This window comes from Rattus rattus, chromosome 16 (assembly GCF_011064425.1).
Source record: "Rattus rattus isolate New Zealand chromosome 16, Rrattus_CSIRO_v1, whole genome shotgun sequence".
Classification (NCBI taxonomy): domain Eukaryota; kingdom Metazoa; phylum Chordata; class Mammalia; order Rodentia; family Muridae; genus Rattus; species Rattus rattus.
In genome coordinates, this window is record NC_046169.1 from 15710821 (window position 1) to 15734213 (window position 23393).

The following is a 23393-nucleotide window of genomic DNA, read 5'->3' on the forward strand; positions in this document are numbered from 1 at the left end:
TTGATCTTCCTGTGGTCTGTGGATTGCATCTTGGGTAATTCGATCTCTTTTCTAAATTAGGTGTAACTTAACAATCTTCTTCAAACTCTTGGAGTCATGAATTTTCTACTGTGACATACTGCCCCCTATATTGAGATTTGGAATAACCAGACTAATAAAATTATGTGTGTAATGTTAAACAGTATATTATAATAGTTTTATAGTATAAATGGCCATTTTGTCAAAACCAATCTACAGATTCATTGCAATCCCCATCAAAATTTCAACTCACTTCTTCATAGTGTTAGAAAGAGAAATTCGCAAATTCATTTCAAATAACAAAAAACCCAGTATTGCAAAAACTACCTCAATAACAAAAGAACTTCTGGGGGAATCACCCTTCCTGACCTGAAGCAGTATTGCATAACAAAGTGATAAAATCTGTATGGTATTGGTACAGAGATAGGCAGGTAGATCAAATGAATAAAATGAACAGAGGAGTTACAAACCATCCAGTGAAAACTAGGTAGCATTTTTTAAAAGTGATGTTGGTTCAACTGGACATCAGCATGTAGAAGAATGCCAACTGGCCCATTATTATCTCCCTGTCCAAGTGGATCAAGGACCTCCACATAAAACCAGATACACTCAAACTAGTAGGAAGAAAAGTGGGGAACAGCCTCAAACACAAGGGCACTGGAGAAATCTTCTTGAACAAAACACCAATGGCTTATACTCCAAGAATAAGAATTGACAAATGGGCCTCATAAAACTGCCAAGCTTCTATAAGGCAAAAAACACTGTAATTAGGACAAAATGCCAACTAACAGATTGGGAAAAGATCTTTATCAGTCCAATATTAGATAGAGGGTTAATGTCCAATATGGACAAAGAACTCACGAAGTTAGACTGCAGGGAGAGAAATAACCCTAATAAAAATGGAGTTCAGCCCCTGCGGTCCAGACATCCCCCAGATATGAAGGGACCAGATCAGAAGCTCCCTACACCCAAATCCCATGGGAGGGATAGCTAAACCTTCAGAGGGGTAGACACACCTAGGAAGCCAGAAGAGACTACAGTCTGCCCACATTTCTGACTCCAGAGGAAAACACCCAACACCATCTGGGACTGGTGCATGGGGGCCCCAGACAAAGGCGGATCAGGCCCTCCTGGTTGTCACCCTCATGGAGAGGTCAAAAGCAGCCCCCCACGAGCAACTTCAGCTGTAGGATGACAGGTAAGATCAATTTTTCTACTCCAAGCAACCTGCCTGGTGGACTCAGGACACAGGCCCACAGAAACAACTGAAGACCAGTAGACAGGAAAGACTACACACCCAAAAGCAGAACACTCTGTTCCCATGACTGGCTGAAAGAAAACAGGAAAACAGGTCTATAGCACTCCTGACAAACAGGCCTATAGGATGGTCTAGCCACTGAAAGAAATAGCAGAACAAGGTAACACCACAGACAACCTGATGGCGAGAGGCAAGCGTAGGAACCCAAGCAACAGAAATCAAGACTACATGGCATCATCAGAGCCCAATTCTCCAACCAAAGCAAACACTGAATATCCAACCACACCAGAAAAGCAAGATCTAGATTTAAAATCACATTTGATCATGATGATGGAGGACTTCAAGAAAGACGTAAAGAACTCCCTTAGAGAAATGAAGGAAAACATAAATAAACAAGTAGAAGCCTATAAAAAGGAATCACAAAATCCCTGAAAGAAATCCGGGAAAACAAAATCAAACAGGTGAATGAATGAAAAATGGAAATAGATGCAATAAAGAAAGCACAAAGAGAGACAATGCTGGATATAGAAAACCAAGGGAAGAGGCAAGGAGCCGTAGATACAAGCATCACCAACAGAATACAAGAGATAGAACAGAGAATCTCAGGAGCAGAAGATTTTATAGAGATCTTTGACAGAACACCAAAGATAATGTAAAACTGAAAAATCTACTTGTCCAAAACATACAGGAAATGCAGGACTCAATGAGAAGATCAAACCTAAAGATAATAGGTATAGAAGAAGGTGAAGACACCCAGCTCAAAATACCAGTAATTATCTTCTGCAAAATCATAGAAAACTTCACTAACCTAAAGAAAGAGATGCCCATAAACATACAAGAAGCCTACAGAAGTCCAAATAGATTGGACCAGAAAAGAAACTCCTCCCATCACATAATAGTCACAACACCAAATGCACAAACAAAGAAAGAATATTAAAAGCAGTAAGGGAAAAAGGTCAAGTAACATAATAAGGCAGACATATCAGAATCACACCAGACTTCTCACCAGAGATTATGAAGTCAGAAGATCCTGGACAGATGTCATACTGACCCTAAAAGAGCACAAATGCCAGCCCGGGTTATGTATCCAGCAAAACTCTCAATTAACATAGATGGAGAAACCAAGATATTCCATGACAAAACCAAATTTACACAATATCTTTCTACAAATCCAGCACTACAAAGGATAATAAATGGTAAAGCTCAACATAAGGAGGCAAGCTACACCCTAGAAAAAGCAAGAAACTAATCATCTTGGCAACAAAACAAAGAGAAGCAAACCACACAAACATAATCTCACATCCATATACGAATATAACAGGAAGCAACAATCACTATTCCTTAACATATCTCAACATCAATGGACTCAACTCCCCAATAAAAAGACATAGATTAACAAACTGGATACACAATGAGGACCCTGCATTCCGCTGCCTACTGGAAACACACCTCAGAGAAAAAGACAGACACTACCTCAGAATGAAAGGCTGGAAAACAACTTTCCAAGCAAATGGTCTGAAGAAGCTAGCTGGAGTAGCCATTGTAATATCGAATAAAATCGATTTTCAACTAAAAGACATCAAAACAGATAAGGAAGAACACTTAATATTCATCAAAGGAAAAATCCACCAAGATGAACTCTCAATCCTAAATACCTATGCTCCAAATTCAAGGGCGCCTACATTCATAAAAGAAACCTTACTAAAGCTCAAAGCACACACTGCACCTCACACAATAATAGTAGGAGATTTCAACACCCTACACTCATCAATGGACAGATCATGGAAACAGAAATTAAACAAAGACATAGACAGACAAAGAGAAGTCTTGAATGAAATGGACTTAACAGATTTTTATAGAACATTCTATCCTAAAACTAAAGGAAAAATTTCTTCTCACCACCTCATGATACTTTCTCCAAAATTGACCGTATAATTGGTCATAAAATGGGCCTCAGTAGATACAAAAAGATAGGAATTATCCCATGCATCCTATCAAACCATCACGGGCTAAAGCTGGTCTTCAATAACAATAAGGGAAGAACACCCACGTATACATGGAAGTTGAACAATGCTCTACTCAATGATAACCTGGTCAAGGAAGAAATAAAGAAAGAAAGTAAAGACTTCTTAGAATTTAATGAAAATGAAGGTACAACATATCCAAACAAATGGGACACAATGAAAGCTGTGCTAAGAGGAATACTCAGCTCTGAGTGCCTGCAGAAAGAAACAGGAGAGAGCATATATCAGCACCTTGACAGCACACCTAAAAGCTCTAAAACTAAAAGAAGCAAATACACCCAGGAGGAGTAGAAGGCAGGAAATAATCAAATTTAGAGCTGAAATCAACCAGGTAGAAACAAAAAGGACCATAGAAAGAATCAAAAGAACCAAAAGTTGGTTCTTTGAGAAAATAAACAAGATAGATAAACCCTTAGCCAGACTAACCAGAGGACACAGACAAAATGAGAAATGAAAAGGGAGACATATCTACAGAATCAGAGGAAATTCAAAAAGTTATCAGACCTACCACAAAAGCCTATATTCAATAAATCTTGAAAATCTGAAGGAAATGGGCAATTTCCTAGACAGATACCAGGTACCAAAGTTAAATCAGGAACAGATGAACTATTTAAACAATCTCATAACTCCTAACAAAATAGAAGCAGTCATTAAAGGTCACATAACCAAAAAGAGCCCAGGTCTAGATGGGTTCATTGCAGAATTCTATCATACCTTCATAGAAGACCTCATACCAATACTATCGAAATTCTTCCACAAAATGGAAACAGATGGAGCACCAAATTCCTTCTTTGAAGACACAATTACTTTATACCTAAACCACACAAAGACCCAACAAAGAAAGAGAACTTCAGACCAATATCCCTTATGAAGATCGACATAAAAATACTCAATAAAATTCTGGAAAACCGAATCCAAGAGCACATCAAAACAATCATCCACCATGATCAAGTAGGCTTCCTCCCAGGCATGCAGGGATGGTTTAATATACAGAAAACCATCAACGTGATCCATTATATAAACAAACTGAAAGAACAAAACCACATGATCATTTCATTAGGTGCTGAGAAAGCATTTGACAATATTCAACACCCCTTCATGATAAAAGTCCTGGAAAGAATAGGAATTCAAGGCCCATACCTAAACATAGTAAAAACCATATTCAGCAAACCAGTAGCTAACATTAAACTGAATGGAGAGAAACTTGAAGCAATCCCACTAAAATCAGGGACTAGACAAGGCTGCCCACTCTCTCCCTACTTACTCAATATAGTTCTTGAAGTTCTAGCCAAAGCAATCAGACAACAAAAGGAGATCAAAGGGAAACAGTTTGGAAAAGAAGAAGTCAAAATATCACTATTTACAGATGATATCATCGTATATTTAACTGATCCCTAAAGATCCACCAGATAACTACTAAACCTGACAAACTGGTACTGGTTCAGCAAAGTGACTGGGTATAAAATTAACTCAAATAAATGAGTAGCCTTCCTCTACACAAAAGAGAAACAAGCCGAGAAAGAAATTAGGGAAATGACACCCTTCATAATAGTCCCAAATAATATAAAATACCTCGGTGTGACTTTAACCAAGCAAGTGTGATAAGAACTTAAAGCCTCTGAAGAAAGAAATTGAAGAAGACCTCAGAAGATGGAAAGATCTCCCATGCTCATGGATTGGCAGGATTAATATAGTGAAAATGGCCATTTTACCAAAAGCGATCCACAGTTTCAAAGCAATCCCCATCAAAATACCAATCCAACTCTTCAGAGAGTTAGACAGAACAATTTTCAAATTCATCTGGAACAACAAAAAACCTAGAATAGCTAAAACTATCCTCAACAATGAAAGGAATTCTGGGGGAATCACTATCCCTAAACTTAAGCAGTATTACAGAGCAAGAGTTATAAAAACTGCATGGTATTGGTACAGAGACAGGCAGATAGACCAGTGGAATAGAATTGCAGATCCAGAAATGAACCCACACACCTATGGTCACTTGATTTTTGACAAAGGAGTCAAAACGATCCAATGGAAAAAATATCATTTTCAGCCAATGGTGCTGGTTCAACTGGAGGTCAGCATGTAGAAGAATGCAGATGGATCTATGCTTATCACCCTGTACAAAGCTGAAGTCCAAGGGTATCTAGGACCTCCATATCAAATCAGATAACTCAACCTAATACAAGAAAAAGTGGGGAAGCATCTCGAACACATGCGTACTGGAGAATATTTTCTGACCAAAACACCAATGGCTTATGTTCTATGATCAAGAACCAACAAATGGGATCTCATAAAACTGCAAAGCTTCTGTAAGGCAAAGGACACTGTTGTTAGGACAAAATGGCAACGAACAGATTGGGAACACATCTTTACCATTCCTACAACTGATAGAGGGCTTATATCCAAAATATACAAAGAACTCAAGAAGTTAAACTGCAGGGAGACATATAACCCTATTAAAAATTGGGGTTAGGAGCTAAACAAAGAATTCACAGTGAGGAATGCAGAATGGGTGAGAAACACCTCAAGAAATGTTCAGCATCTTTAGTCATGAGGGAAATGCAAATCACAACAACTCTCAGATTTCACCTCACACCAGTGAGAATGGCTAAGATCAAAAACACATGTGACAGCAAATGCTGGCGAGGATGTGGAGAAAGAGAAACATGCCTCCATTGTTGGTGGATTGCAGACTGTTACAACCATTCTGGAAATCAGTCTGGAGGTTCCTCAGAAAATTGGACATTGAACTACCTGAGGACCCAGCTATACCTCTCTTGGGCATATTCCCAAAAGATGCCGCAACATATAACAAAGACACATGCTCCACTATGTTCATAGCAGCCTTATTTATAATAAACAGTAGCTGGAAAGAACACAGATGCCCTTCAACAGAGGAATGGATACAGAAAATGTGGTACATGTACACAATGGAATATTACTCAGCTATCAAATCAATGACTTAATGAAATTCATAGGCAATGGACAGAACTGGGAAATATAATCCTGAATGAGGTAACCCAATCACAGAAAAACACACATACTATGCACTCATTGATAAGTGGATATTAGCCCAAATGCTCGAATTACCCTAGATGCACAGAACGCATGAAACTCAAGAAGGATGACCAAAATGTGAATGCTTCATTCCTTTTTAAACAGGGAACTTGAATACCCTTGGCAGGGAACAGGGTGGCAAAGTTTAGAACAGAGGTAGAAGGAAAACCCACTCAGGGCCTGTCCCACATGTGGCCCATACATATACAGCCACCCAATTAGACAAGATGGATGAAGCAAAGAAGTGCAGGCTGGCAGGAACTGGATGTAAATATGTCCGGAGAGACACAGCCAGAATACAGCAAATACATAGGTGAATGCCATCATTAAACCACTGAACTGAGAATAGGACCCCCGTTGAAGGAATCAGAGAAAGGACTGAAAGAGCTTGAAGGGGCTTGAGACCCCATATGAACAACAATGCCAACCAACCAGAGCTTCCAGGGACTAGGCCACTACACAAAGACTATACATAGACTGACCCTGGACTCCAACTGCACACGTAGCAATGAATAGCCTAGTAAGATCACCAGTGGAAAGGGAAACCCTTGGTTCTGCCAAGTCTGAACCCCCAGTGAACGTAATTGTTGGGGAGAGGGAGTAATGGGGTGAGGATGGGGAGGGGAACACCTGTAGAGAACTGGAGGGGTAGGGGCTAGGGGGATTTTGTCCCAGAAACCGGGAAGGGGAATAACAATTGAAATGTAAATAAGAAATATTCAGGTTAATAAAGATGAAAAAATGGGGTTCAGAGCTAAACAAAAATTCACAGCTCAGGATAGCCGAAAGGCTGAGAAGCACCTAAAGAAATGTTCAACATCTTTAGTCATTAGGGAAATGCAAATCAAAACAACCTTGATATTCCACCTCACACCAGTCAGAATGGCTGCGATCAAAAACTCCAGTGACAGAAGATGCTGGTGAGGATGTGGAGAAAGAGGAACACTCCTCCATTGTTGGTGGTATTGCAGACTGGTACAACCATTCTGGAAATCAGTCTTGAGGTTCCTCAGAAAATTAGGCATTGCACTACCTGAGGACACAGCTATACCTCTTTTCAGCATATACCCAAAAAATGCTCCAACAAATAATAAAGACACATTCTCCACTATGTTCGTAGCAGCCTTATTTATAATAGCCAGAAGCTGGTAAGAACCTAGATGCCCTTCAACAGAGAAATGGATACAGAAAATGTGGTACATCTATACAATGAAATGCTATTCTGCTATCAAAAACAATGACTTTATGAAATTCATAGGAAAATGGATGGAACTGGAAAATATCCTGAGTGTGGTAACCCAATCACAAAAAACAGACATGATATGCACTCATTGATAAGTAGATATTAGCCCAAATGCTCAAATTACCCTAGATGTACAGAACACATGAAACTCAAGATGACCAAAATGGAAATGCTTCACTCCTTCTTTAAAATGGGACAAGAATACACTTGGGAGGGAATAGGGAGGCAAAGTTTAGAACAGAGGCTGAAGGAATGCCCATTCAGAGCCTGCCCCTCATGTGGCCCATACATATATAGCCACCAAACTAGATAAGATGGATGAAGCAAAGAAGTGCAGGCTGACAGGAACTGGATGTAGATCTGTCCTGAGAGACACAGCTAGAATATGGCAAATTCATAGGCGAATGCCAGAAGCAACCCTGTGAACTGAGAATGGGAACCCCATTGAAGGAATCAGAGAAAGGACTGAAAGAGCTTGAAGGGGCTTGAGACCCCATATGAACCACAATGCCAGCCAATCAGAGCTGCCAGGGAGTAAGCCACTACCCAAAGACTATACATGGATTGACCCTGTGCTCCAACTGCATAGGTAGCAATGAATAACCTAGTAAGGGCACTAGTGAAAGGGAAAGCCCTTTTTCCTGCCAAGATTGAACCCCCAGTGAACAGGATTGTTGGGGTGAGGACGGTAATGGTAAGAGGGGGAGGGTTTAGGGGGATGTTGTCCTGTAAACCAGGAAAGGTATTAACAATTAAAATGTAAATGAGAAATTCCAAATTTAATAAAGATGGAGAAAAAATGGGGTACACAGATAAACAAAGAATTTTCAACTGATGAATAACGAAGGGCTGAGAAGTACATGAAGAAATGTTGAACATCTTTAGTCATAAGGGAAATGCAAATCTAAACAACCCTGAGATTCTACCTCAAACCAGTCAAAATGGCTAAGATCAAAAGCTCAGGTGACAGCAGATGCTGGCAAGGATATGAAGAAAGAGGAAAAGTCCTCCTTTTTTGGTGGGATCTCAAACTGTTACAAGCACTCTGGAAATCAGTGTAGAGATTCTTCAGAAGTTTCCATGTAGAACTATTTGAGGACCCAGCTATACGAATCATGGGCATATACCTAAGTGATGCTCTAACATACAACAAAGACACATGCTCCACTATGTTCATAGCAGGCTTATTTTTAATAGCCAGAAGCTGGAAAGAACCTAGATGCCCTTCAACAGAGGAATAGATACAGAAAGTGTAGTACATCTACACAATGGAGTACTGCTCATCTAATAAAATCAATTCCTTCTTTTTTCTTCCATTTTCATTAAATTGAATATTTCTTATTTACATTTTAAATATTATTACATTTCCTGGTTTCCAGTCCATCAGCTCCCTAAGCCCTCCCCTTACCTTTCTATATTGGTTTTCCCCTCCCAATCCACCCCCATTTACTGCCCCCTCACATCAATCATGTACAATGGGGGGTACAGACTTTGCCAGACCAAGGGCTTCCCCTTCAACTGGTTCCCTTACAAGGCAATTCATTGTTATAAGAATTTGGAGCCCAGGGTGAGTCCATGTATAATCTTTGGTTAGTGGCTTAGTCCCAGGAACCTCTAGTTGGTTGATATTGTTGTTCTTATGGGGTCTCAAGCCCCTTCAGCTCTTTCAGTCCTTTCTCTGATTCCTCCAATGGGCTCCTGTTCTTGGGTCAGTAATTTGCAGCTGGCGTTTGCCTCTAAATTTGACATATTCTGGCTGTGTCTCTCAGGAGAGATCTGCATCAGTTTCCTCTCAGCCTGCACTTCTTAGCTTCATCCATCTTATTTAGTTTTGGTAGCTGTATATGTATGGGCCACATGTGGTGCAGGCTCTGAATGGCTGTTCCTTCAGTTTCTGTTCTACACTTAGCCTGCATATCCCCTGCTATGTGTATTTTTGATCACCTTTTAAAGAAAGAGTGATGCATCCACATTTTGGTCATCCTTCTTGAGTTTCATGTAGTCTGTGCATCTTGGGTTATTTGAGCTTTTGGACTATTAGCCACTTATCAATGAGTGCACACCTTGTGTGTTTTTCTGTGATTGGGTTACCTCACTCAGGATATTTTCTAGTTCCATCCATTTACATAAAAGTCATTGTTTTTGGTAGCTGAGTAGTATTCCATTGTGTAGATGTACCACATTTTCTGTATCCATTCCTCTGTTGAAGGGCATCTGGATTCTTTCCGGCTTCTGGCTATTATAAATAAGACTGCTACAAGCATAGTGGTGCATGTGTTTTTGTTGTATGTTGAAGCATCTTTTGGGTAAATGCCAAGGAGAGGTATAGCTGGGTCCTCAAGTAGTACAATATCCCATTGTCAGAGGAACATCCAGATTGAGAAGAAAAATATTCATAGGAGGGGATATGGAGAAAAAGTTTGGAGCAGAGATTGAAGGAATGGCCATTCAGAGCCAGTCCCACCTGGGGCAGCTATATATACAGCTACCAAAATTATACAATATGAATGAAGCCAAGAAGTGCATGCTGACAGGAGCTTGATATACCTGTCTCTTGAGAGGCTCAAGTAGAACATGATAAATACAGAGTCAAATACTAGGAGCAAACCACTGAACTGAGAATGGGGTCCCCATTGGAGAAATTAGAGAAAGGATTAAAAGAGCCGAAAGGACTTGCAACCCCATAAGTACTGTAATGCCACCCAACAGGAGATCCCAGGGATTCAATCACTAGCCAAAGATTACACATGAACAGACACATGGCTTCAGCTTCATATGTAGCAGAGGATGGCCCTTTGGGGCATCAGTGGGAAGGGAAGCCCTTGCTCCTGCCAAGGCTAGACCCCAGTATAGAAAAAAGTCAGGGCAGAGGGGCAGGAATGGGAGGTGTTTGGGGAGGGGGCACAATCTTATAGAAGAAGGGTAGAGGGATGGGCTAGTGGGCTTATGGACAGGAAACCAGGAAAGGGGATAACATTTGAAATGCAAATCAAAAGTATCCAATGAAACAAAAACCAAAAAGCAAAGAAAAAAATCAAGGGGGATTACTCAAGGTGATAAATCATGGTCATAATATTTTCTAAATTTATTGAAGGGAAGTATTTCAAATTACATATTATTGGAAAAACAATAGTATGTGTCAGTGAGATATCTCAGTGGGAAATGCAGCCTGCTGCCTAGCCCAATGACCTGGGTGTAACTCCTGTGGACCCAAACGGATTACAGGGAAAACTGACTCTGGACAATGGTCCTCTGCCTCTCAGGTTCACCCACAGGCTCCTGGTGATACAGACTTTGTTTCTTCCCAGCTAATAGACCACCAGGTGCCTGGTTATCTCACCAGGAAAGAGAGTTTATATCAGTGTAGTGATTGGTGACCACACATCAGGATCTCAATTTACAAGTTCTGTTGTTCTGGGAATCACAACATGCATGGCTGCAGGATTGTTCTGTGAAACATCCCTGTTCTCTGGCAGGGATAGGAAGATAACCCCTCTTCTGCCATGTGGGCTCTGATGTCCAGTCCTCAGAACCCAAGTCTTCCTGTGTGTCTCTGGTCCTGAGAGCCTGACTGTGCTGTTCCCTGTTTGGTCTTGGAGTTAATGATACTTTTTAATAAGTGTGGGAGAGAACGCTGTTCAACTATGGGAGACATTTCAGGGCAAGGAGAAAATACAATTGTGTCCAAACCCTGAAAACAACATCCTGAGAACAGCAGAGTTAGGAATGTTTTTTTGCTCTGGGTCAGCATGTACAGGAGCAAGGAGACTGTATGACCCCACCACCACTAGCCTTGAAGTAGCCATAGCAAAATGGCCAAATTACAAGTCTAACTTCCTTTCTTTCCATTAGGACATGCCAAGCAAGCACCTGGAATTTCTCTTTATGCCAATGAAGTTTTACCAGAACCTCAGCACCAGCTAATACTGTATAGTCCCTCTCTAACTAATAATCACTCAGGAAGGGTCATACAGCCCTGTAACGCTGCCTCCTAACCCCCAGTGAAAGGCAGCTCTTTCACTGAAAACATCTCAGAGAAGCCCATTTCTCCACAGGACTCAATCTAGAAGAGATCCTGTGAACTCACATTTTTCCTTCCCTGAGCCATGGGCCCCGGAGCTGTGTCTCCTCTGGACATTCTTGAAGTGTTCACACGAAGGATGTCATGGTCGTGGTCTGTCCAGTCATCTACAGGCATCCATATTTTAGGTCCATGCCACAGGCATCTGCACACACCAACAAGGTGCCTTAATGAAGTTGCTCAAATGGTTTTATTGATTCCCAGGTTCTTTCCCATTGTTCAAATGGAAAAACACAGAAATACTCACAGTGAAGACTTACACATTCTTTTTTTATTATTATTATTAACTCGAGTATTTCTTATTTACATTTTGAATGTTATTCCCTTTCCCGGTTTCCAGGCAAACATCCCCCTAATCCCTCCCCCTCCCCTTCTTTATGGGTGTTCCCCTCCCAACCCTCCCCCCATTACCGCCCTCCCCCCAACAGTCTATCAGGGACCAAGGGCTTCCCCTTCCACTGGTGATCTTACGAGGATATTCATTGCTACCTATGAGGTCAGAGTCCAGGGTCAGTCCATGTATAGTCTTTAGGTAGTGGAAGCTTAGTTCTGTGCTTGCCTCTCGCCATCAGGTTGTCTCTGGTGTTACCTTGTTCTGCTATTTCTGACAGTGGCTAGACCGTCCTATATGCCTGTGTGTCAGGTGTGCTGTAGACCTGTTTTCCTGTTTTCTTTCAGCCAGTTATGGGAACAGAGTGTTCTGCTTTCGGGCGTGGAGTCTTTCCTGTCAGCTGGTCTTCAGCTATTCCTGTGGGCATGTGTCCTGAGTCCACCAGGCAGGTCGCTTGGAGCAGAAAAGTTGGTCTTACCTCTGGTCCCTCGGCTCAAGTTGCTCCTGGGGGACTGCTTTTGAACTCTCTGTGAGGGCAGCAACTAGGAGGGCCTGTGATGCCTTTTTGGAGCCCTGTTCCAGATGGGCCCAGATGGCGTTGTGTGTTTTTCTCTGGAGTCAGAAATGTGGGCAGAGTGTAGTCTCTTCTGGCTTCCCAGTCATGTCTGCCCCTCTGTAGGTTTAGCTCTCCCTCACTCGGGATTTGGGTGCAGGGAGCTGTTGACCGGGTCCCTTCAGGTCTGGGCGATGTCTTGACCGCATGGGACTTGCAGCTTAAGTGCCCCCAGAACCCCATTTTTAAATAGGGTTATTTGTCTCCCTACATTCTAACTTCCTGTGTTCTTTGTATATTTTGGATTTAAGCACTCTGTCAGTTGTAGGGTTGGTAAAGATGTTTTCCCAATCTGTTGGTTCCTGTTTTGTCCTAAGAACAGTGTCCTTTGTCTTACATAAGCTTTGTAGTTTTATGAGATCCCATTTGTTGATTCTTGATCTTAGAGCATAAGCCATTGGTGTTTTGTTCAGGAAATTTTCTCCAGTGCCCATGTGTTTGAGATTCTTCCCCAATTCTCTTCTATTAGTTTGAGTGTATATGGTTGGATGTGCAGGTCCTTGATCCACTTGGAGTTAAACTTTATACAGGGTGATAAGAATTGATCAATCTTCTTATGTTGGGCTTTACCATTTACTATCCTTTGTAGGGCTGGGTTTGTAGAAAGACACTGTGTAAATTTGGTTTTGTCATGGAATATCTTGGTTTCTCCATCTATGTTAATTGAGAGTTTTGCTGGATACAGTAACCTGGGCTGGCATTCGTGTTCTCTTAGCGTCTGTATAACATTTGTCCAAGATCTTCTGGCTTTCATGGTCTCTGGTGAGAAGTCTGGTGTAATTCTGATAGGTCTGCCTTATTATGCTACTTGACCTTTTTCCCTTACTGCTTTTAATATTCTTTCTTTCTTTTATGCATTGGGTGCTTTGACTATTATGTGACAAGAGGAGTTTCTTTTCTGGTCCAATCTACTTGGAGTTCTGTAGGCTTCTTGTATGTTGTGGACATCTCTATCTTTAGGTTAGGGAAGTTTTCTTCTATGATTTTGTTGAAGACATTTACTGGTCCTTTGAGTTGGGAATCTTCACTCTCTTCTATATGTATTATCCTTAGGTTTGATCTTCTCATTGAGTCCTGGATTTCCTGTATGTTTTGGGCCAGTAGGTTTTTCCATTTTACGTTATCTTTGACAGTTGAGTCAATGAATTCTATTGAATTTTCTGCTCCTGAGATTCTCTCTTCTATCTCTTGTATTCTGGTGGTGATGCTTGTATCTGCGGCTCCTTGTCACTTTCTTTGGTTTTCTATATCCAGGGTTGTTTCCCTTTGTGCTGTCTTTATTGCTTCTATTTCCATTTTTATTCCTCACCAGTTTGATCGTGTTTTCCTGTAATTCTTTCAGGGATTTTTGTGATTCCTCTCTATAGGCTTCTACTTGTTTTTGTTCTCCTGCATTTCTCTAAGGGAGTTCTTTATGTCTTTCTTGAAGTCCTCCATTATCATGATCAAATGTGATTTAAAATCTAGATTGCTTTTCTGGTGTGTTTGGATATTCAGTTTTTGCTTTGGTGGGAGAATTGGGCTCTGATGATGCAATGTAGTCTTGGTTTCTGTTGCTTGTGTTCTTGTGCTTGCCTCTTACCATCAGGTTGTCTCTGGTGTTACCTTTTTCTGCTATTTTTGACAATTCTACACTGTCCTATAGGCCTGTGTTTCAGGAGTGCTGTAGACTTGTTTTCCAGTTTTCTTTCAGCCAGTCATTGGAACAGAGTGTTCTGCTTTAAGTCGTGTAGTCTTTCCTGTCTACTGGTCTTGAGCTGTTCCTGTGGGCATGTGTTCTGAGTCCACCAGGCAGGTCACTTGGAGCAGAAACGTTGGTCCTACCTCTTGTCTTAGGCCTGAAATCACTCCTCGGGGCCTGGGTTTCAGCTCTACATGAGGGCAGCAAAAAGAAGTGCCTCCCCTGCCTTCTCTTTGGTCCATGTATTCAGGGGGCCCAGATGGCACTAGTCATTTTTTTTCTAGAGTCAGAAATGTGAGCAGAGAGTAGTCTCTTCTGGCTTCCCAGGCATGTCTGCCCCTCTGATGGTCTAGTTCTCCACCCCATGGGATTTGGGTGCAGGGGGCTCTTTGATCAGGTCCCTTCAGATCTGAGCAGTCTGGACTGCAGGACAGTGGCAGCTTGAGAGCCTCTATCTTCCTGTCTCCAGAGGCCCTATACATTTTCCTTTTGGGCCAGGGATGTGGGCAAGGGTGGGCAGCACTGGTGGTCTCTCCTGCCCTGCAGTCTCAGGAGTGCCCACCTGATTGAGCGATGAGCTCTCTCTCCCATGGGGTTTGGGAGCAGGGAGTTGTGCAGCAGAATCAGCGAAGTTCGGGCTCCAGCTCTGTTTGTTACTTTTACAGAAGACCTCAGCTGTGAAGCCTTAAGGTACAAAGTGTTGGAATTTTCTCCAGGGTATTGGAAAAAGCTGTCTTGCAATGACTAGGTAGTTCAAAGGACTCCTGTATCTGTAACTCTTATAAACCCACAGAAGGGTACACACATTCAGCTGCTGAAAGTGAGCACCTGGCTTCACAGCAGATTACGTTTGTGCTCAAAGAAACCCTGACAATGCCCACTTGGATTTTTTTCTTTTTTACCCTCATGCTTCCTATGCTCCTGTGCAAATTGCTCACCCATAAGTGTTTTCTTTCTTCCATAGAAAATGTATACCAGGATGGGGATTTGGTGATCAGTGCGTTCTTACCCCTTTATACCTATCAAACCTCCCAACACACTGAAGGGGCAGAGAGCATAGACGTCAGTCCACGGTAAGTGTCTCCTGCCTGATCTACCTAACCACATTCTCCAGTGTGCACCCTTACCCCATCTCATTTTTTATTCCCAACAGCACTTCTTCCATCACCATAAGCTTTTCTTTCCACACATTATCTATTTTTATGGGTGTAGTCTGAGAAGAAAATCACTCTCGAGCCAGGTCCAACACTTCTGTCACACAGGAGGACAAATGATGCAACTTAGAATCCTACTTTGTGGGATAGATACAGTTCAGTTCTTAGGGTGACAAAACAATGTTCATTCTACAAAGACTTTCCATTGAACATTTCTTCTGTGCACTTCCTAATGATGGAACAGTTGGGTGGGACTATGCTGACTGTGCCCTGTTTCTCAGGAGACTACCTATTCTATTTAGTTATTTCAAACTCTTTGAAGATAATTATTTCCTTCCAGCTGTCTTCAAACACTTTGGTGTTACAGGATAATCTAGGGACTATGAGCAGACAGCAGAGATCTTTGGATTTTCTCTAGGATCTGAAGAATACCTGTACAGGAACAGTCATTTGACACTTAGCAATGTCACAACAGCAATCAAAGCACTGTTTGCTAAAAGAATGAAACAGACTTGCACAGAATTTGAACAGGTGACTTCTGGTGTTATGAGCAGAGGAGGTGCCACAGAGAGCAATAATTGTTCCTCCTGTCAGACACAGATGTGTCAGGTGTTGCCTTTCTAAATATCTAGAAAGAAATTCAATAACATGCTTCGGATTTCTGATATTCCCCTATAACTCCTAACTTTTTGCTGATGTATTTGCATTCTCTTTACTTTCTCTCATGTCTGCTTCGGCCAGTGGTATATGCTTGCTATTTTCATTGTGCTTTTCTGCTTCTCTGACTAAGAGAGTGATTAAGTCATTCATTTTAGCCTTAAGTGAGCTTGTTTAATATTTTTACCCTCTCTCCCTCTTTCCCCACCCTCTCTCTCTCCCCTCTCTTTCTTTGTGTGTTGTGTGTTTTGTGTGTATGTATGAAAGAGAGACTGACAGAGACATCGAGAGAGTGAGATAAAGGGAAAGAGATAGTTTGTGTATCTGTTTGTGTCAGTGAGGACACATGTATGATACATCTCACATGAGGACAAACATATGATTCCCTGATTTCCACAATCTCTGAAACATTGTTTATTTGTCTATTCACTGTTTCCTAGATACATGAAAAATGAAATATGCCTGCATCCCCATCCCACCTGCCTATAGAAATGCTAGGTTACAAAAGCATGTTTAAATGACCACAATTTTGTTGGTTACTGGAATTAAAATTTCTGTCCTTTCACTTTCACTGCAACCATTTACCTATTGAGCTATGTCAAGCTGATTGAACCCTGTATTAATTTTAATTCATATCCATTTCCCATTTACCCATACTACATATATGTTGAAATATATTTTATATATTTGTAAGGATATAAATTCAACTCATTAATTCTTTATGTGATTATATTTATATTTCCAATGCTGACCATGTGGTAATAATTATCTAATCTATTGGTATGCTGTCTCCTGCAGAAGAATATTTCTCTCACTCTCAACATCCTTTATTTGACTGTAGTTATTAGTCTTGTGTTCAGAGCTCATGAACTTTCCCCTGTTACATTAGCATGTCTATTGGTTTCATCATACCTTAGTTAATGTTTAGGCAGACAGGAGGTTTGTGTTTTGTTCTGAGGCTAGCACTATACAAATGGAGCCATTTTCCAGTCCAAAATGTCTTTATCATATTGCTCACAAACATATTTTAGCTCCACAAAACATATATAATACTTCTTTATATTTAATTTGTGGAACACTATAATTTTTACAATGCACTGTGGTCACATTCATCCCCTGTAAACTCTCATCCTCCTTCCAGCCCCACCACTGCATCTTCCAACATCGTTCCCCTCTCATCACACTGCCACACCCTTGTTCAGCCAGGTTCATCCCCTTTTATCCCTTATATTATTCCCATCTTTTTCATCTTCTCGAATGCTTCCCTGAATGTGCTCATGACAGTTTGACTAACCTGAATAAATTTTCTTAATCTTCATAAGTCAGCTATTTTAAAATTCATTCAGTTCTGTTTGAAATTTGAGTTTTTTCCCTTAAAAACTCTGTGAAAAATCCATTGCAATATTTTTATAATTTTGCATTTCATTTCCATTAGATTATTGTATTTTTATTGTAAAAGAAATTTACCAATAAAATCAAGGGAGGAAATTTCAATTATCTTTGCAAAATATTAAATGTGTTTGTTTTTTGTACATACAATCTTTAAATGCTGGTTTCATAAAATAAATTCCTTCATTCTGTTCTTAGGAATTGTTTTTTAATGTTTTTAAAGAACTTGATTCATTATTTTTCTTTTTTTAAAAAAATTATTTCATAATTTTCAGTAATTTATTATTGCTCCTTTAAAAATCTTTATGGGTTTCTGAGTGCATGTATGAATGTGTGTATGCAAATAATTGTGTTTGTGAATGTATTTAGGAGAATGTGTGTATATATGTGAATGTACAGTGTGATTACCTGTGTTTGTGGCATGTTACTGTATGTGAAGGTGTATGAGTTGGGTGTGAATCTGAATATGAGAACTTCATGAGTGTTAGTTGTTTACCAGTTTATGTTTAAGAACGTATAAAAGTGTGACGGTGTGTGTGTGTGTGTGTGTGTGTGTGTGTGTGTGTGTGTGTGTGTGCCTATCCGAGTGGGGTGTAATATCAGGCTGTATATAAAGCTCAGGAAATTTTTTGTATTTATGTTGGGATTACTGTATAGCAATTTTGATTGGGTTATCTGAAAAAGTAGTTGGATTCCTCTTAATTGGCTCACCATTTCCTTTCTTTCTTTCTTCCTCTTTCTTTCTTTCTTTCTTTCTTTCTTTCTTGCTTTCTTTTTCATCTTCCTTCTTTCCCTTCTTCCTTTTTTTTTTCTTCTTTATTTTGGGGGGATGTTGTTTATTTTACATTTCTTGAATGTTCTTCCCTTTCAGGATTCCCATCCATAATCCCTCTATCACATCCACCTCCCCTGCTCACATAAAGTTGTTCTCCCTCCCCAACCAACCCCACTTCTCGCCTCTATGACATTCCCCTACACTGGGTGATCAAGTCTTGGCATGCCCAAGGGCTTCTCCTCCCATTGGTGCTCAAGAAGGCCGTCCTCTGCTACATATGCAGCTGGAGCCATGGGTCAGTCCATGTTTATTCTTGGGGTAGTTGTTTACTCCTTATGAGCTCTGGTTGATTGTATTGTTGTTCTCACGGGGTTGCAAGCACCTTCAGTTCCTTCAATACTTTTTCTAACTCCTCCAAGGGGGACCCAGTTGTCAGCACAATTGTGTTTCTTTTTGTTGTTGTTGTTGTTGTTGTTGTTTACATTACAATTAAATGATTTATTTATATTTCATATGTTATCTTCTTTCCTGGTTTCCCCACCGCAAAACCGCCTATATCCCATCCTGCCCTCCCCTGTTTCTTTCTTTTTTTATCTTTATTAACTTGAGTATTTCTTATTTACATTTCGATTGTTATTCCCCTTCCCAGTTTCCGGACCAACATTCCTCTAACCCTTCCACCTCCCCTTCTATTTGTGCTTCTCCTCCCCATCCTTTCCCCATTACCACCCTCCCCCCAGCAATCAGGTTCACTGGGGGTTCAGTCTTGGCAGGACCAAGGGATTCCTCTTCCACTGGTGCTCTTACTAGGCTATTCATTGCTACCTATAATGTTGGAGCCCAGGGTCAGTCCATGTATAGTCTTTGGGTAGTGGCTTAGTCCCTGGAAGCTCTGGTTGCTTGACATTGTTGTTCATATGGGGTCTCGAGCTCCTTCAAGCTCTTCCAGCCCTTTCTCTGATTCCTTCAACGGGGTTTCCATTCTTGGTTCAGTGGTTTGCTGCTGGCATTCCCTAACTATTTGATCAACACAAATGTTAGCTGCTAGCATTCGCCTCTGTATTTGTCACGCTCTGGCTGTGCCTCTCAGGAGACAGCTATTTCAGGCTCCTGTCAGCATGCACTTTTGGCTTCATCAATATTGTTTAGTTTTGTTCAGTGTATATCTATGGGCTGGATTCCCAGGTGGGCAGGCTGGGAATTGTCATTAATGGGAAATGGCCATTCCTTCAGTTTCTGCTCCAAGCTTTGTCTCCATGTCCTTTCCTGTGAATATTTTGTTCCCCCTTTTAAGAATGACTGAAGCATCCACACTTTGGTCATCCTTCTTCTTGAGTTTCATGTGGTTTGTTCCCATACAATTTCTGCAACCACAATATGAAGTTTTTATTTTCTAGCATTTCAAATGTTTGTTTCCTCTGTAAGATATGATAGAGGAAAAGAGTATGCATTTATCGCTAGATGTTAGAATATTCATATTTATTTCATTGCTCCAATATGTGGACCTCCAAAACTGTGAAGTGTGCTATAGATACAGACATGGTGGGAAAGGTCAGGATCATTGGGAATACTGCACTCAGAATTTCTATATCAGTAGAGCCTGTCTCCTACCATCACTGGTACCTACCTATTTGTCAAATTAAAGAAATTAATCAAGTTAATCATTAAAAGAACAGGATGATTTCTTTTCTCACACACTTTATTGGCAGTGGTTATTAATTGTCCAGAGAAATTTGTTTAATCCTGATAATATATACACAGTACACTTGATGAACTTCAATTTCAAAGGATTCAATGAGCCCATATGCCACACGCATATTCCAGAAATTTTACATCTCTCAATTGTTAAAAGTAAGTGCTCATAAATCCTTAGAAAGATTGTATTTTATTTATTTTATTTTATTTATTGTATTTATTTTTGTAATTTATTTTAAATTATTTTATAAATTTAATAAAGAAAATTCTGCAAGAGATAAACAAGTGAATGAATTCAAGTAAAAACCAGGACATAAATCAGTATAAAGGTCCAAAAGTGTTCTAACAACTAGTGATCTGTAACTTGATTATCAAGAGTTTCAAACACTTGTGGGTTCATATATGTACTGAGAAAGAAAGCTATGAAAATATTGAACCTGACATCATCAAATTAGAAAGAGATTCACAAGGCAATGCAGTTAGTCTGTGGAGGAAATGATAAACCAACTTTTTCTTTCCTAATTATGGAATTTAGTTCAGCAAAGGAATTCATTCTTCAAAGACAATGAGAACATCATTCCATTCCAAATCAGTGGATAATACATACCACAGAGAATCACAGTTATTATGTTACTTATGCTTAAAAAATTAGGCTTATCATGAAAGACAGTTTCATTTTATTCCTCTATCCAATTATTTATCAGGTGATATATATAATAAACCAGGAATTCAATGTTTTCTTTTTATTGCTCTTTTAGGTGAGAAATTTTTATATAACATTGAATGTATACTCATACAAAATATTAATGATGTAATTAAACAGATACTAGTAAAAATCATAAATATATTTTAAAGAAAATGTTAGTATACATATAATTTAACCATGTATTAAAATAAGTTTTGAATACTAATGAAGCTGGAGTGCTTAGCTTCATATACAACATATGTACAATGCACAAGATACTGAATGAGCAAACAGAACATTTTCTCATGGAGTCACAAAACTTTGTCAGGACTGTTTAGATAGAAAAAGATTTAAAACTGTATAGGCTCTTACATATTAACATTTTCAGATCCAACCATTTGATATTGGAAGCCCAACAAATACTCCACTTCCTGGGGTAGACTATGCCTCCTGCACTCAGAATTTCTCTCTCACCTTGCAATATTTTATCTTCCTAAGGTGTCATGGTATTTACCTGTAGATGATAGCATGTCTGTTTCTTTTCCTGTTCTGAATAGTGCATACAACTAACACTGTACAACTGTGTAGATTAAATGTTTTACATTTATGCATGTAGGTATACATAGATAGAGAAAAAGATAAATGAGAATACATAGTAGATAGCAGAGAAATGCATGTAGATGAAAGAATATGTAGAGTTTGGAATATATAAAATTTCATAATTATGAACCAAATGACCAACTTACTAAAAAAAAACAAAGCACAAAACTAACCATTTAGATCTTAAAGGTTATACAAATATATGATCTGAATACAGAAACTTTAATGTAGACAAGAAGTATAAGGGGTAGAAAATATTATCAAACACCTCAAATTTCAATAATTCATATTACTGTCTTCAGCCCTCGACAGGCCTTGACAAGTGTAACCTTGGACAAGGGCATAGAACAATTTTTTTAAATTTCAGCTTTCATCAGGAACTCTTAGTATGCATTGGTTCAGTCTGGCCTTCCACAAGCTACACACTGCCAATTCCTCAAAACACATAAAATAAATTTTTTAGTCTTATAACAGTTAGACATCCCACGTTAAAGATGAACATGTAGTTGCTGGTTGTTTCATGAAAGGAATATAGACTTATTCATCTATGTTCAAATATTTACAAAGGCATTAATCCGCATAGGAGCTGCTAAACATGACAACAGCCTGTGCTAATGACATATGAGCAATCTTGGGAAAGAAGATGCAGTTTGAACATTGAAGCTCTGAGGAGGTGTGTTTATTCAATGCATAATAGTGAATATACTCAGTTGAACGCCCCAATGGTGATTTGAGATTATGCTCTAATGATCCCTATGTCTTCTACACAGGATCACGCCGTACAACTACCAATATGTGATGGCCTTAATTTTTGCCATAGAGGAGATCAACAGAAACCCCATTCTTTTACCTAACGTGACGCTTGGATATAATATTCACAATGCTGGGTCCATTGAAAGTGAGACAGTATTTAGTTTCCTCAAATGGCTCACAGGTCAGGACATATTCATCCCGAACTATACATGCAAAACCAAGGAAAAATCTGTGGCTGCAATCACAGGAACAACATGGGAAATTTCTTCCCTAATTGCCCTATTTTTGAGTCTTTATAAATATCCACAGGTGAGATTAGATGCATGAGAAAAAGCAAAATATTCTCATTTGATTCCATAATTTGTGTTCCATGAAAAATCATTAGGGAATGATTCATTTTTCATGATTCAAAATAATGGTATTGGGCTGGAATACAGCACAAAAGTCAAGAATGGTTTAAGGGCAATCAGGAGGATTAAAATTCGGAGGTCAGCTTCACACTTACCCTCATGACAGCAAACCAGATACAAGAAAATCCTTGTGTCCATCTTATCTTCTCCCCACAGCAAAAGACATGAAGTCCAGGGATGAAGAGAGACCCTACCTCAGAAGAATATGTGGGAAAAAAGTAGAGAACACCTGCTGCCCTCTTTTAGCCTTCACATGCATACATATGCTGTATGAACTCTAGAAAACTGTGTACACACAATTTTATGCACATGAACATACACACACACACACACACACACACACACACACAGAGAGAGAGAGAGAGAGAGAGAGAGAGTGTGTGTGTCAATGAACCAACTGTCCAAACATTCCTTTAAAATACATAGCTTTAAAGCTACATACTGTGAGATACTAGACTATATTCAAATTTCTTCTGCTTGAAATATACATACAGGCCTTAAGATATACAAGTGTCTACAATAAATGTGAGTATTTCAACTCATTTTCCAGAATCATATCCCAGTACTAGACTTGACTTTAAATAAAAAATTGGATTTCTAAACTTGAAGTCACTGTGTTATGAGCAATGTTTCTGTGATTTCCAGAATCTCCTCATTAATGTCTATCCCTGCTTTCATTTTTACAGCTGAGCATTGGACCTTTTGAACCAAGTATGAATAACTCTGAGAACTTTCCTTTTTTGTATCAGATGGCTGCCAAAGAATCCTCTTTGGCCTTAGGCATGGTCTCATTGTTTGTCCATTTCAAATGGAATTGGGTGGGGCTGGTCATCTCAGAGGATGAGAATGGTGTTAACTTTGTCACAGACTTGATTCCACAAATGGAAAGAAACACAGTCTGTGTAGCCTTCATGGAATTTATCCCAGTTACTCACATGATGGACCTGGATAGCGCTTATGAATACC

The 23393-nt window shown here is 39.8% G+C and overlaps 2 protein-coding genes across 5 annotated transcripts in view; both read left to right on the forward strand.

Moving 5' to 3' along the window:
- LOC116885902 (NXPE family member 3-like) overlaps positions 1 to 23393 on the forward strand; it is a 460690-nt gene that overhangs the window by 61561 nt on the left and 375736 nt on the right. The window lies entirely within an intron of this gene.
- Positions 15183 to 23393, forward strand: part of LOC116885725 (vomeronasal type-2 receptor 116-like) — a 25428-nt gene continuing 17217 nt past the window's right edge. For 2 of the 4 annotated variants that reach the window (XM_032887034.1, XM_032887033.1), the window contains exon 1: positions 15183 to 15382. In XM_032887034.1, coding sequence (XP_032742925.1) covers positions 15183 to 15382 — 200 coding nt within the window. Of the gene's footprint in view, positions 15383 to 22034; positions 22327 to 23393 lie in introns of all 4 variants that reach the window. The other 2 variants (XM_032887035.1, XM_032887036.1) reach the window with 2 other exon arrangements.